Raw genomic sequence first — 14,079 nt, forward strand, 5'->3', positions numbered from 1 at the left:
GCTTTCTGTAGTATCCCACTATTGACTCTTAAATTGACCTATGCTAAGAGTTGACAACTCTCATAAGGGTTTGTCCTTTATGAGGAATTTTAGAATGTTATGCTGTTACTTAATCCACATGATGTTATGAAAACATAGTCAATTGATTAGCAAATGAAATAACTTAAATATGTAAATTAATGTGAATGAATTGACCAGTGGGTTCATGTCTTCATAATATAAGCATTTAGATGAGAAATTTAAAAATATTTTAATTATTAATTTTTATTTCCAAGCAAAGTATTATAGCAATTTTATATTTAAAGCTAATATTTTTATTAACCTGGTATACCTGCCTTGGAATTACTAAATGTTGTAATGCTTATTGAAAGCTAGTATCAGATTATACCTTTTTCTATTTTTTTGAGACAGTACTTGCTCTGTTGCCCAGGCTAGAGTACAGTAGCACAATCTTGGCTTACTGCAACCTTCACCTCCTGGGTTCAAGTGATTCTCCAGCCTCAGCCTCCCAACTAGCTGGGATTATAGGCACGAATCACCAAGCCTGGCTAATTTTTTGTTTTGTTTTTGTTTTGTTTTTTGTTTTTTGTTTTTTTTTTTTGAGATGGAGTCTCGTTCTGTTGCCCAGGCTGGAGTGCAGTGGCATGATCTCGGCTCACTGCAACCTCCGCTTCCCGGGTTCAAGTGATTCTCCTGCCTCAGCCTCCTGAGTAGCTGGGATTACAGGCATGTGCCACCACGCCTAGCTAATGTTTGTATTTTTATTAGAGACAGGGTTTCACCATGTTGGTCAGGCTAGTCTTGAACTCTTGACCTTGTGATCCACCTATCTCAGCCTCCCAAAATGTTGGGATTACAGGCGGGCCTTGTTTTGTTTCTTGAGATGGAGTATTGCTCTGTTGCCTAGGCTGGAGTGCAATGGCGAGATCTCGGCTCCCTGCAACCTCCGCCTCCCGGGTTCAAGCCATTCTCCTGCCTTAGCCTCCCAAGTAGCCTCCAAAGTAGCTGGGACTACAGGTATGTGCCACCACGCCTGGCCAATTTTTTTATTTTTAGTAGAGACAGGGTTTTGCCATTTGGCCAGGCTGGTCTCAAACTCCTGACCTCAGGTGATCTGCCCACCTCAGCCTCCCAAAGTGCTGGGATTACAGCTGTGAGCCAATGTACTTGGCCTGATTATACCATTTTTGTTCCCTAGAATTAAAACACTAGGTCAGGTTCAGTGCCTTTTTTTTTTTTTTTTTTTTACTTTTTAGACTGAACTTGCTCTGTTGCCCAGGCTGGAGTGCAGTGGCACAATCTTGGCTCACTGCAACCTCCACCTTCTGGGTTCAAACAATTCTTCTGCCTCAGCCTGTCAACTAGCTGGGATTACAGGTGCGTGCCACCATGCCTGGCTAATTTTTTTTTTTTTTGCGGGGGATGGAGTCTCACACTGTCACCTAGGCTGGAGTTCAGTGACGTGATCACAGCTCACTGCAGCTTCCATCTCCCAGGCTCAAGTGATCCTCCCACCTCAGCTTCCCAAGGAGCTGGGACTATAAGGTGCATGCCACCAGTTCTGGCAAAGTTTTTGAATTTTTTGTACAGACAGGGTCTGGCCATGTTGCCCAGCATGGTCTTGACCTCCCAGATTCAAGAGATCTGCCTGCCTCTGTCTGCCTCAGACTCCCAAAGTGCAGGGATTACAGGTGTGAGCCATTGCACTCAGCCTAATTGAAAAGTTTTGACTTGCTAATTCTGTAGTGTGCTTAATATGTGGTTAATAGCCACTACAGTTAAAACTACAATTAAATATGTAATTCTGACTTTTTTTTTTTTGGAGACAGACTCTAGCTCTGTTGCCCAGGCTGGAGTGCAGTGGTGCGATCTCGGCTCACTGCAATCTCCACCTCCTGGATTCAAGTGAATTCTCCTGCCTCCCGGGTAGCTGGAATTACAGGCACCCACCACCATGCCCAGCTAATTTTTGTATTTTTAGTAGAGACGGGGGTTTCACTGTGTTGGCCAGGCTTGTCTCGAACTCCTGACCTTGTGATTAACCCACCTCGGCCTCCCAAAGTGCTGGGATTATAGGTGTGAGCCACTGCACCCGGGCCTGTTTTATGCTTTTAATTTACTTAGAAAAATTAAATGTCCAAGTCAGATCTGGCTAAAAATTTCTTTTGTTATGTTTTGTTTTTGAGATGGAGTCTCACTCTGTCGCCTGGGCAGGAGTCCAGTGATGCGATATCGGCTCACTGCAACCTCCACCTCCTGGGTTCAAGCGATTCTCCTGTCTCAGCCCCCGGAGTAGCCGGGACTACAGGTGCATGCCACCATGCCCAGCTAAGTTTTTGTATTTTTAGTAGAGACGGGGTTTCACCATGTTGGCCAAGCTGGTCTCGACCTGACCTCAGATGATCCACCTGCCTCAACCTCCCAAAGTGCTTCAATTACAGGCATGAGCCACCACGCCCGGCCTAATCTGGCTAAAATTTAATGTCACAGAATTAGGGTTAGGGTTAGAGAGAACTCTAATCTTTCAAAGGATGGATACACTGAAAACCATGGTTTTTGTTTTGATTTGTTGAGGAACCATATGCTTCTGTCAGATTTATTCAGTTTTGTTACGTTTTGGAGATATTTAGATTAATGATTAGGATAAATGATAGCTATCGAAGATTCACAGATTATTAGCACAGGAAGGGCGTTATCCCTGTCAACTCTCAGCTGGGTTCATGAATCCTTGTAATAAATCCTTGGTGCATGTTTGTTCACATTTGCTTTATCACTTGCAGTGACTTGAAGTCACAACCTAGCTGAGGGGATAGCTTCAGATTTTTAGAAAGCATCTTTGTGGTAATATATAAATATTTCATGTAAAATACTTTAGAATAATTTAGACATGGGTGATTAAATCTGTATAAATAATCAAATTGTGTAACTATATATCATGAAATGTAAATTGTTTCTAAAAGTAATCATAACAAGCTCCCCATAACATTAATGGAACTGTTTTGCCCATCAGAGACTTAATGTTAAGAACTGTAAATTCAGGCTGGGTGCTATGGTTCACATCTGTAATGCCAGCACTTTGGGAGGCCAAGGTGGGAGGCTCACTTGAACCCAGGAATTCAAAATCAGTCTGGGCAACATAGGAAGACCCCATCTCTTAAAAAAAAAAAATTAGTCTAGGTGAAACTGAGACCTTGTCTCTTTAAAAAAAAAAAAAAAAGAACCATAAATTCAAGGCTAGTTTGGCCAGATGTCACTTAGTTTATGTACTTACAGGGAAAGATTTAACTTTTTTTTTTTTTTTTGCTCTCATGCTGTTTTAGATAAATGAAATAAACACAGAAATTAACCAGCTGATTGAAAAGAAAATGATGAGAAATGAGCCCATTGAAGGCAAACTCTCACTGTATAGGCAACAGGTAAGAACATTCTTTTGGCTCACATATATAGATCTGTAAGCATATTCGTGAACCACTGGCTGTGTTATCTATAGTCTTAAAGTGAGAAGGAAGTAGAGAATAAATGTTGTTCTGTCACTGCTAATCTCCAGAGTATATCAAAGAATTAGTGGAAAAGCCACAAAAGATGCTTATTCAAGTTTGAAATTTGATACTTCTAATAATGCTTAGTTTCCTCAGCATGTACAAACTGTGGTAATAGAGCTATTTGTGTTTGTATCTGTGACTGTGGAATTTATTTTTAAAATGAAAACTTACCTTAGGTGGTATAAGTAAAAACATTTATAATTTTTAATAAGTTAATGAAAGTATGCTTTTTCAGGTTTAAAGTTAGTTTGCAAGTGTAGAATAAATTAAATTTTAGTGCTAAAGCATTTATTATTTTATCCACAACTAAATTGTCACTTAGTTTTGAGGGTACTTACCTTGTTTTATATTTTTATAAAAGATTGAAATGAAGGCCATGGCTTATCTGAAAAGAACCCAGGTGGGAGGATTTTAGTGTGAAGAGCATTCTATAACCACAGAAAATACTAAGCTACATAACAAGGCATTATTTAAGGACATTAGAATTTTTTAAAACCTTTATAATGGAAAATTTCAATCAATTACAAAGGTAGAGGCAAATTGTTCAATAAACGCTCATGTTTCCTTGAGCTACAGGGTTCAGGGCCATTCTTGTTTCTTCTATACTACCAACCCCAACTGTATTATTTTGAAGCATATCTTAGAGTTCGTCATATCATTACATCTATAAATATTTAAGAATATATATCTAGCCGGGCGTGGTGGCTCACACCTGTAATCCCAACACTTTGGGAGGTCGAGGCGGGTGGATCACGAGGTCAGGAGATCGAGACCATGGTGAAACCCCATCTCTACTAAAAATACAAAAAATTAGCCAGGCGTGGTGGTGGGCGCCTGTAGTCCCAGCTACTCAGGATGCTGAGGCAGGAGAATGGCGTGAACCCGGGAGGCAGAGCTTGCAGTGAGCCAAGATCACACCACTGTACTCCAGCCTGGGCGACAGAGCGAGACTGTCTCAAAAAAAAAAAAAAAAAAACCATCAAGAATATGATTACTACTGAAAATTGGTTTTTAGTTCATTTTGTCCTTGAGGTATATATTCAGAGACGTTTCTAGCATCTATCCCTGTGCTTCCACCCTATTCTTTCCTTCCCACATAGGTTACTTTTTAAATTTCACACTTTATTATTCCATTAGAAATATTATATAGATGTATATACTCATCTCTCACTTCTTAGGGAAAGAAGAACATATTAAACACACTTTTCTTCTCCTTGCATTTTTTTTCTTCTTAACAATATATGCTGGTGACCATTCCATAGTAGAAAACCTTTTATTCCTTTTTAAAAATAACTTGATTGAGATATAATTCACATACCATACAATTTACCCATTTAAAGTGTACACTTCAGTGGTATTTTAGTGTATTTATAGAGTTTGTGCAACCATCACCACGATCAATTTTAGAACAATTTTATCACCCCTAAAATAAACCCCAAACCTAGCACCCACTTTCCATTTCTCCCCCAAACCCCCAATTTCAACTGATTTGAGACCAAATCAGTCTCTATAGATTTGCCTGTCATGCACATTTCATATAAATGGAATATTTTAATATGTTATTCCTTGTCATTGGCTTCTTTCACTTAGCATAACATTTTTAAAGTCCATCCATGTTGTAGTATGTATATCAGTACATCATTCCTTTTTATTGCTGAATAATACTCCATTGTATAGCTGCATCATATTTTGTTTGTCCATTCATTGATTAGTGGGCATTTAGGTTATTTTCACTTTTTGGCTATTATGAGTAATGCTACTACGAACATTCTTATACAAGTTTTTGTGTGGATATATGGGATTTTAAAATTATTTTCTAAATTGACAAATACAAATTGTTTATGTTTATGGTATGCAACCTGATGTTTTGAAATCATAGAATAGCTAAATCGAACAAATATATGCATTACCTCACATACTAATTTTTTTGTGGTGAGAACATTTAACATCTATCCTCTTAACAATTTTCAAGTGTAAGGTACATTAACTATAATTACATTATACAAAGATCTCTTGAATTTATTCCCCCAACTGAAATTTTGTATCCTTTGACCAGTATCTTTCCAATCTGTATACCTCCCTAATCCCCTGAAAGCCACCATTTTACTCTTCTGCTTCCATGAGTTCAGCTTTTTAAGATACCTCATATGAGTGAGATCATGTAGTATTTGTCTTTCTGTGCCTGGCTTATTTAATTTAACATAGTGTCCTTCAGGCTTATCCATGTTGTTGTAAATGACAGGATTTCCCTCTTTTTAAAGGCTGAATAGTATTCCATTTTGCATATACCACATTTTCTTTATGTATTCATTCACTGATGGATACATGGGTTGAGTCCATATGTTGGCCATTGAAATTAATGCTGCAATGACAATGTAAATGCAGATATCTCTTCAATATACTGATTTTTATTTCCCTTGGATATATACACACTAGTGGGATTGCTGGATTATATGCTAGTTCTATTTTTAACTTTTGAGGAACCTCCATACTGTTTTCTATAATGGCTATACTAATTTACATTCCCATCCACAGTGTACCAGAGTTCCCTTTTCTTCACATCCTCACCACCACTTGTTATCTTGTGTCATTTTGATAATAGCTATTCTAATAGTTATGAGGTGATAGCTCATTTTTAAATTTACATTTCCTTGATGATTAGGGATGCTGAGCATTTTTTCATATACCCATTGGCCATTTGTATGTCTTTAATAAATGTCTCTTTCAGTTATTTGCCCATTGTTTAATCAGGTTATCTATTTTTTTTGATATGAGTTGAGTTCCTTATATATTTTAGATATTAACCCCATTTTTGAATTGGGTTGTTTGGTTTTTTGTTGTTGGGTTTTACGAGTTCTCTGTATATTCTGGATTTTTTTTTCTCAGAGATAGGGTCTCACTCTGTTGCCCAGGCTGGAGTGTGCCATCATAGTTCACTGCAGCCTTGAACTCCTGGGCCCAAGTGATTCTCCCTCTTCAGCCTCCCAAGTAGCTGAGACTACAGGTACCTGCCACTGCACCTGGCTAATTTTCTGTAGAGATGGGATCTTTCTACAGTGCCCAGTCTGGTCTTCAGTCCCTTCAAGAGATCCTCCCGCCTGGGCCTCCCAAAGTACTGGGATTATAAGTATCAGCCACTATGCCTGGCTTATTCGGGATGTTAATCCCTTATCAGATACATGATTTGCAAATATTTTCTCCCATTCTGTGTGTTGCCTTTTTACTCTGTTGACAGTGTCTTTTGATGCACAAAAGTTTTAAATTCTCATGAAGTCCAATTTGTCTAATTTTTTCTTTTGTTGCCTATGCTTTTGATGTCATATCCAAGAAATCATTGCTAAATCCAGTGTTGTGAAACATTTACCCTATGTTTCCTCTAACAGTCTTATGCTGTTCCCTAACAGTAATGCTGGCCTCAGAGAATGAGTTAGGAAGTTATGCTACTCTTCAACTTATTGGAAAAGTTTGAGAAGGATTTGGTGTTTGTTATTTTTTACTTTTTTATTTTTGAGACGAAGTTTCGCTCTTGTTGCCCAGGCTGGAGTGCAATGGCGTGATCTCGGCTTACCACAACCTCCGCCTCCCAGATTCAAGCAATTCTACTGCCTCAGCCTCCTGAGTAGCTGGGATTACAGGCATGCACCACCACGCCAGCTAATTTTGTATTTTTAGTAGAGACAGAGTTTCTCCATGTCTCTACTAAAGGTCAGGGTGGTCTCGAACTCTCGACCTCAGGTGATCCACCCGCCTCGGCCTCCCAAAGTGCTGGGATTACAGGCGTGAGCCACCGCGCCCAGCCTGGTGTTCGTTAATTTAAGTGTTGGGTGGAATTCACCAGTGAGGCCATCAGGTCCAGGGCTTTTCTTTGTTGGGAGATTTTTTTTTTTTTTTAGACAGAGTCTCGCTCTGTCACCTAGGCTGGAATGCAGTGGCGCAATTTCAGCTCACTGCAACCTCTGCCTCCTGGGATGAAGCAATTCTCTGCCTCAGCCTCCCAAGTAGCTGAGATTATAGGCGCCTGCCACCACCCTTAGCTAATTTTTCTGTATTTTTAGTAGAGACAGGGTTTTACCATCTTGGCCAGGCTGGTCTTGAACTCCTGACCTTGTGATACACCCACCTTGGCCTCCTAAAGTGCTGGGATTACAGAGCTTGCAATGAGCTGAGATCATGCCATTGCACTCCAGTCCGGGCAACAGTGCGAGACTCCCATCTCAAAAAAAAATGTATTTTTGGCCGGGTGCGGTGACTCATGTCTGTAATCCTAGCACTTTGGGAGGCTGAGGCAGGCAGATCACATGAGGCCAGGAGTTCGAGACCAGCCTGGCCAACATGGTGAAACCCTGTCTCTGTTAAAAATACAAAAATTAGCCAGGCGTGGTGGTACATGTCTGTAATCCCAGCTACTCGGGAGGCTGAGATGGAAAAATCGACCCTGGGAGGCAGAGGTTGCAGTGAGCCAACATCATGCCCCTGTATTACAGCCTGGGTGGCAGAGGAAGACTCTGCCTCACAAAAAAAAAAGAAAGAAAAAAAAAGAAAACATGTATTTTTAATTTCCACAAGTTTGTTAATTTACCAGTTTTGTTTCTGTTAATGATTTCGAACTTCATCCCGTTGTAGTCAAATAAGATACTCTGTATGATATCTATCTTTTAAAATCTACTGAAACTTTTTTTTTTTTGGACACAGTCTCACTCTGTCACCTAGGCTGGAGTGCAGTGGCGAGATCTCAGCCTCTATATGTCTCAGTTTTCTATATGTCTGCTAGATCTAGTTGGTTTATTTTGTTGTTTAAGTCCTGTATTTTCTAACTTATATTCTGCTTGTTCTATCCATTATTGAGATTGAATGTTGAAGTCTGAAACTATTATTATACAATTGTCTTTTTCTGTGTTCAGTTCTGTCAGTTTTAGCTTCATATATTTTGATGGTCTGTCATTAGATGTGAGAATGTTTATAATTGCTTATAATCTTGCTGTATTGAACCTTTTATTAATAATGTCCTTCTTTGTCTCTTGTACTCTTTTAAAATTTAAAGTTATTTCATCTGATATTAATATAGTCACCCTGTTGTCTTTTGTTTATTATTTGAATGGAATATCTTTTTCCATCCTTTCACTTTCAATTTAGTTATGTCTTTGGATCTAAAATGAGTCTCCTGTAGACAGCATTACTTGGATCATGTGGTTTCTTGGGGGTTTTTTTTTGAGACGGAGTTTCACTCTTGTTGCCCAGGCTGGAGTGCAATGGCATGATCTCAGCTCACTGCAACCTCTGCCTCCCTGGTTCAAACGATTCTCCTGCATCAGCCTCCTGAGTAGCTGGCGCTTGCCACCACGCCCAGCTAATTTTTTGTATTTTCAGTAGAGATGGGGTTTCACCATGTTGACCAGGCTGGTCTTGAACTCCTGACCTCAGGTGATCTGCCCGCTTTGGCCTCCCAAAGTTCTGGGATTACAGGCGTGAGCCACCGCGCCCGGCATGGATCACATGTTTTTTATCCATTCTGCCAATCACTGTCCTTTCATTGGATAGTCAATCTATTTATATTTAAAGTGATTACTGATAAACAGCAACTTCTGTCATTTTGCTATTTGCTTTCTATATGCATTATAGCTTTTTTGTCCCTCATTTCCTGCTTTACTATCTTTTGTGTTTAGTTGATTTTTTATAGTGAAATGTTTAAATTCCTTTCTCATTTCCTTTGTGTATATTCTATAGCTATTTTCTTTGTGGTTACCATGGGGATTACATCCTAAAGTTCTATCACTGTGATTTGAATTTATACAAGTTGAACTTCAATAACATATAAAAACTCTGCTCCATTACAGCTACATCCCCACCCCTTTCAGTTGTTCATGTCACAAAATGACATCTTTACACATTGTGTGCCCAAAAACATAAACTAATAACTCTTTTAAATGTGTTAATCTCTTAAATTATATACAAAACAAAATGTGGAGTTATAAACCAAAATTACAGTAATACTAGCCATTCAGCTATTAATAATTGTGTTGTTTTAAATGTATAGTCTCTTAAAGTATGTAGAGAACAAAAAGTGGATTTACAGACCATTGTTACACTAATACTAGCTTTCATAATTGCTCATGTATTTGCCTTTATTGAGATCTTTCTTTCTTATACAGCTTTGTGTTACTTCCTAGTATCTTTTCACTTCACCTTACAGGACTTATTTGAGCATTTCTTCCAAGGCAAGTGTAGTTTTAACAAAGTCTCTTAGCTTTTGCTTATCTGGGAATGTAGCTTTTGTTTATCTGGGAATGTCTTAATTTATTCCTTACTTTTTTTTTTTTTTTTTTTTTTAGAGATGAAGTCTCACTTCATTGCCCAGGATGGAATGCAGTGGCATGATCTCCACTCACTGCAATCTCCACCTCCTGGGTTCAAGCAGCTCTTCTGCCTCAGCCTCCTGAGTAACTGGGACTACAGGTGTGCATCACCATGCCCAGCTAATTTTTGTATTTTTAGTAGAGATGGGGTTTTGCCACATTGACCAGGCTGGTCTAGAACTCCTGACTTCAAGTGATCTACCTAGCCTCCCAAAGTACTGAGATTATAGGCATGAGCTACCACACCCAGCCTCTCCCTTACTTTTGAAGGACAATTTTGCCAGATATATGATTCTTGGTTGACAGTTCTTTCTCTTAGCATCTTGATATATTATCCCACTGCTTTCTGGCCTCCAAAGTTTCTGATTAGAAATACGCTGATCATCTTAATAAGGATCTCTTGTATGTGACTAGTCAGTCTCTTGATGCCTTCAGAATGTTCTTTGCCTTTGGCTTTTGACAGTTTGATTTTGTTGTTGTTGTTGTTTTTTCAGGAGTAGAAGTTTATTTTAAAAGGCCTTAGAGGCCAGGCGTGGTGGCTCACGCCTGTAATCCCAGCACTTTGGGAGGCCGAGGCAGGCAGATCATGTGGTCAGGAGTTTGAGACCAGCCTGGCCAATATGGTGAAACTCCATCTCTACCAAAAAAACACAAAAATTAGCCTGGGGTGGTGGCGTGCGCCTATAGTTCTAGCTACTTGGGAGGCTGAGGCAGGAGAATTGCTTGAACCTGGGAGGCGGAGGTTGCAGTGAGCTAAGATCACGCCATTGCACTTCAGCTTGGGCAACAGAATGAGACCCTGTCTCGAAAAATAAATAAATAAATAAATAAATAAATAATCATCATAATAAAAGGCCTTAGAACAGAAAAGAAAGAAAGTGCACTTGGAAGAGACCCAAGCAGGCACATGAAGTTTAAAGAAAGAAGGTCAAGCACCAACAGTTTGATTTTAATGTGTCTCAGTGTGTGTTCTTTCAGTTCATCTTTCTTGGAGTTTATTCTGCTTCTTAGATGTTTATATTTATATTTAATCAAATTGATGAAGTTTTCATACATTATTTCTTCATATATTCTGTCTGTCCCTTTCTCTTTGTCTTTTCTTTCTGGGACTCCCACAGTGCATATACTGGCCTACTTAATGGTATCCCACATGTCCCTTAGGCTCTGTTCACTTTTCTTCAATATTTTTCTTTTTCTATTTCTCAGACTTGATAATTTCCATTGACCTATCTTTAAGTTCATGGATTCTTTTGTCTGCCTTCCCAAATCTGCCTTTGAATCCCTCTAGTGAATTTTTAATTTCAATATTGTACTTTTTAGCTCCAGGATTTCTTTTTCCTTTATCTTTAGGTTTTCTCTGTATTTGGCATTTCCATTTTGTTAATACATTGTTTTCTTGATGTTCTCCACATCTTCGTGAGTTCTTTAAGCATCTTTAAGACAGTAGTTTTAAAGTCCTTATCTAGTTGATATGCCATCAGGTCTCTTTCAGAGAACTTCTGTTGATTCATTTTTTTCCTCTGTTTTTATTTTTATTTTATTTTATTTTTTTTGAGACAGAGTCTCACTCCATTGTCCAGGTGGAGTGCAGTGGCACAATCTCAGCTCACTGCAACCTCCACCTCCTGGGTTCATGCAATTCTCCTGCCTCAGCCTCCTGAGTAGCTGGGATTACAGGCTAATACAAAAATTAGCCATCACACCTGGCTAATTTTTGTATTTTTAGTAGAGACAGGTTTCACTATGTTGGCTAGACTGATCTTGGAACTCCTGACCTCAAGTAATCCAACTGCTTTGGCCTCCCAAAGTGGTAGGATTACAGGCATGAGCCACCGTGCCTGGTCTATTTTCAAATTTTTTTTTAACAATTTTATTCTAAAAAATAGAAACAGGGTGTCATTATGCTGCTCAAACTGGTTTCAAACTCCTGGCCTCAAGGGATCCTTCTGCCTTAGCCTCCCAAAGTGTTGGGATTATAGGTGTGAGCCACTGTGTCTGGCCTCATATTTTTCCTTTAGATGTATCATATTTTATTGTTTCTTTTTATGCTTGGTGATTTTTTTTGGTTGAAAAGTGGACATTGGAATCTCATAATGTAGTAACTCTGGAAATTAGGTTCTCTCTTTTCCCAGGGGTTTACTGTTTTTTTGTTATTGTTTTTGTTTTTTTGATTGGTGTAGACTGGGCCAAAGAATAGGCTAAAATGTAAAGTTAAGATAGGGTGGGCACAGTGGCTTATGCCTACAATCTCAGCACTTTGGGAGGCCAAGATGAGTGGTTGAGCTCAAGAGTTTGAGACCAACCTGGGCAACATGGCAAGACCCTGTCTCTACTAAAAATGCAGAAATATAGCTTGGTGTGGTGGTGTGTACCTGTGGTCTCAGCTACTCACCAGGCTGAGGTGGGCAGATTGCTTGAGCCTGGTAGGCGGAGGTTGCAGTGAACCAAGATTGGGCCACTGCACTCCAGCCTGAGTGACAGAGCCAGACCTTGTCTCAAAAAAAAAAAAAAAAAAAAAAAATTAAAAAAAAAATTATCTCAGGTCTTTTCTGAGCCATTGCATTTCCCTGGACATGTGTGGTCACTTTCTAAATTTTCCCATATATGCAGTTGCTTTTTAATGTCTTAGTCTTAAATGTCTGGTTTCCAAAAAGGGAGAATGAGAAAAATTAAAGGGACAGAAAAAAGGATCCGGACCTATAAATCCTCTAGAAGTCACTTCAGTCAGAGGGGGAGGGACTTGTAATAATGGTGGAAGATGCAACAACAATGGCCTCCCTCTCTTTGTCTGCACCTCTGTGATCAGAAGTAGCACTCAGGTCACAGATCCCCAGTATTGGAGGACTAGGTCCTTTCTGTTCACTCTTGCTCCAGCAAGCTGTGTGCACGCTGCACCAGGAACATGTGTTTGGGGCTGGGGGTGGGAGATGAAACCTGCTACTGTGCTAAGGGCTGAAATTGATTGAAATTAGCCTCACTTTGCTGTCCAAGCTTTCCACTGGATGTTGCAAGCACTCAGTATTCCAACAATTACACTGGTAGAATCCGTGTGTTGTAATTATTTTGGAATACCAGAGCAATTGTTCACTAGGTGAGGAGACAGATTTCAGGTGCTTCCTGCTCCACCACCCTCTCAGAATCTCACCTCCTCAAACAGTTTCGAAACTAAAAGTAAAATTTATGTCTACATATTGTATTAGGGTTATCCTAATCAACCATATATCCTATTGGTTAGTCAGAACTAATAGGATATAGGTATATATAAAAGAGAGTTTATTACGGAGAATTGGCTCACACAATTACAAGGCAAAGTCATGATAGACCATCTGCAAGCTGGAGAAAGAGAAAATCCAGTAGTGGCTCGGTCCAAAGCCAAAAGCCTCAAGACCAGGGAAGACGACAGTGTAGCCTTCAGCGTGCAGCCGAAAGGCCAAGAGCCCAAGGAAGCTGTTGGTGTAAGTCTCAAAAGCTGAAAAACCTGGAGTCTGATATCCAAGGACAGTAGGAGAGGAAGCATCCAACATGGGAAGAACAAAGAGAGCCAGTAGACTCAGCAAGCAAAGCTATCCCACCTTCCTCTCCCTGCCTTGTTCTAGCAGCACTGGCAGCTGATTGGACAGTGCCCACCACATTGAGAGTGGGTCTTTGTCTCCCAGTCCACTGACTCAAATGTCAGTCTCCTCTGGCAACACCCTCATAGACACACCCAGAAAAAATGCTTTACCAGCCACCTAAACATCCGTCAATCCTGTCAAGTTGACACCTAATATTAACCATCACATGTATTTACTTTCATTTTTGCTTTTATAAATGAGGGCTTTTCTTTCCTTATGTCTTCCGACTGATTTTGTCTATGAAAGCTATTGATTTGGTTTCTGTAGTTTTTCTATTGATTCTTTTGGACACATAATTATATATAACATGCAAATTCCAATTTTTCCTGTCAAATTTTTATGCTTCTAACTGCTGTCTCATGTCTATTAGCTAATACTTTCAACGCAGTAATTAAACTGTGTAAAGGTAGTGGGCATTTTTTTCTTGTTCCTGAGTTTAGTGGGAAATACCCTCATATTTTTCTATTAAATAAGATCCTGGTTTGGGAATGAAGTTTATATTTATTTTATGTTACTTATTTTATTATTGAAGTATACCATCAATTCTTACACAGTTTGGTATTCTATCAT

General features: G+C 39.4%; 1 protein-coding gene across 19 annotated transcripts in view; it reads left to right on the forward strand.

Moving 5' to 3' along the window:
• Positions 1 to 14,079, forward strand: part of IFT81 (intraflagellar transport 81) — a 155,249-nt gene that overhangs the window by 19,762 nt on the left and 121,408 nt on the right. For all 19 annotated transcript variants that reach the window (XR_004176199.1, XR_002515846.2, XR_004176197.1 and 16 more), the window contains one exon: positions 3,321 to 3,416. Coding sequence is in view for 15 of the 19 variants with exons in the window: in XM_021922908.2 (XP_021778600.1) it covers positions 3,321 to 3,416 (96 nt within the window). In the remaining 4 variants the exon portion in view is untranslated. The remainder of the gene's footprint in view (positions 1 to 3,320; positions 3,417 to 14,079) is intronic.

The sequence above is a fragment of the Papio anubis genome, chromosome 9, assembly GCF_008728515.1.
Source record: "Papio anubis isolate 15944 chromosome 9, Panubis1.0, whole genome shotgun sequence".
NCBI lineage: Eukaryota > Metazoa > Chordata > Mammalia > Primates > Cercopithecidae > Papio > Papio anubis.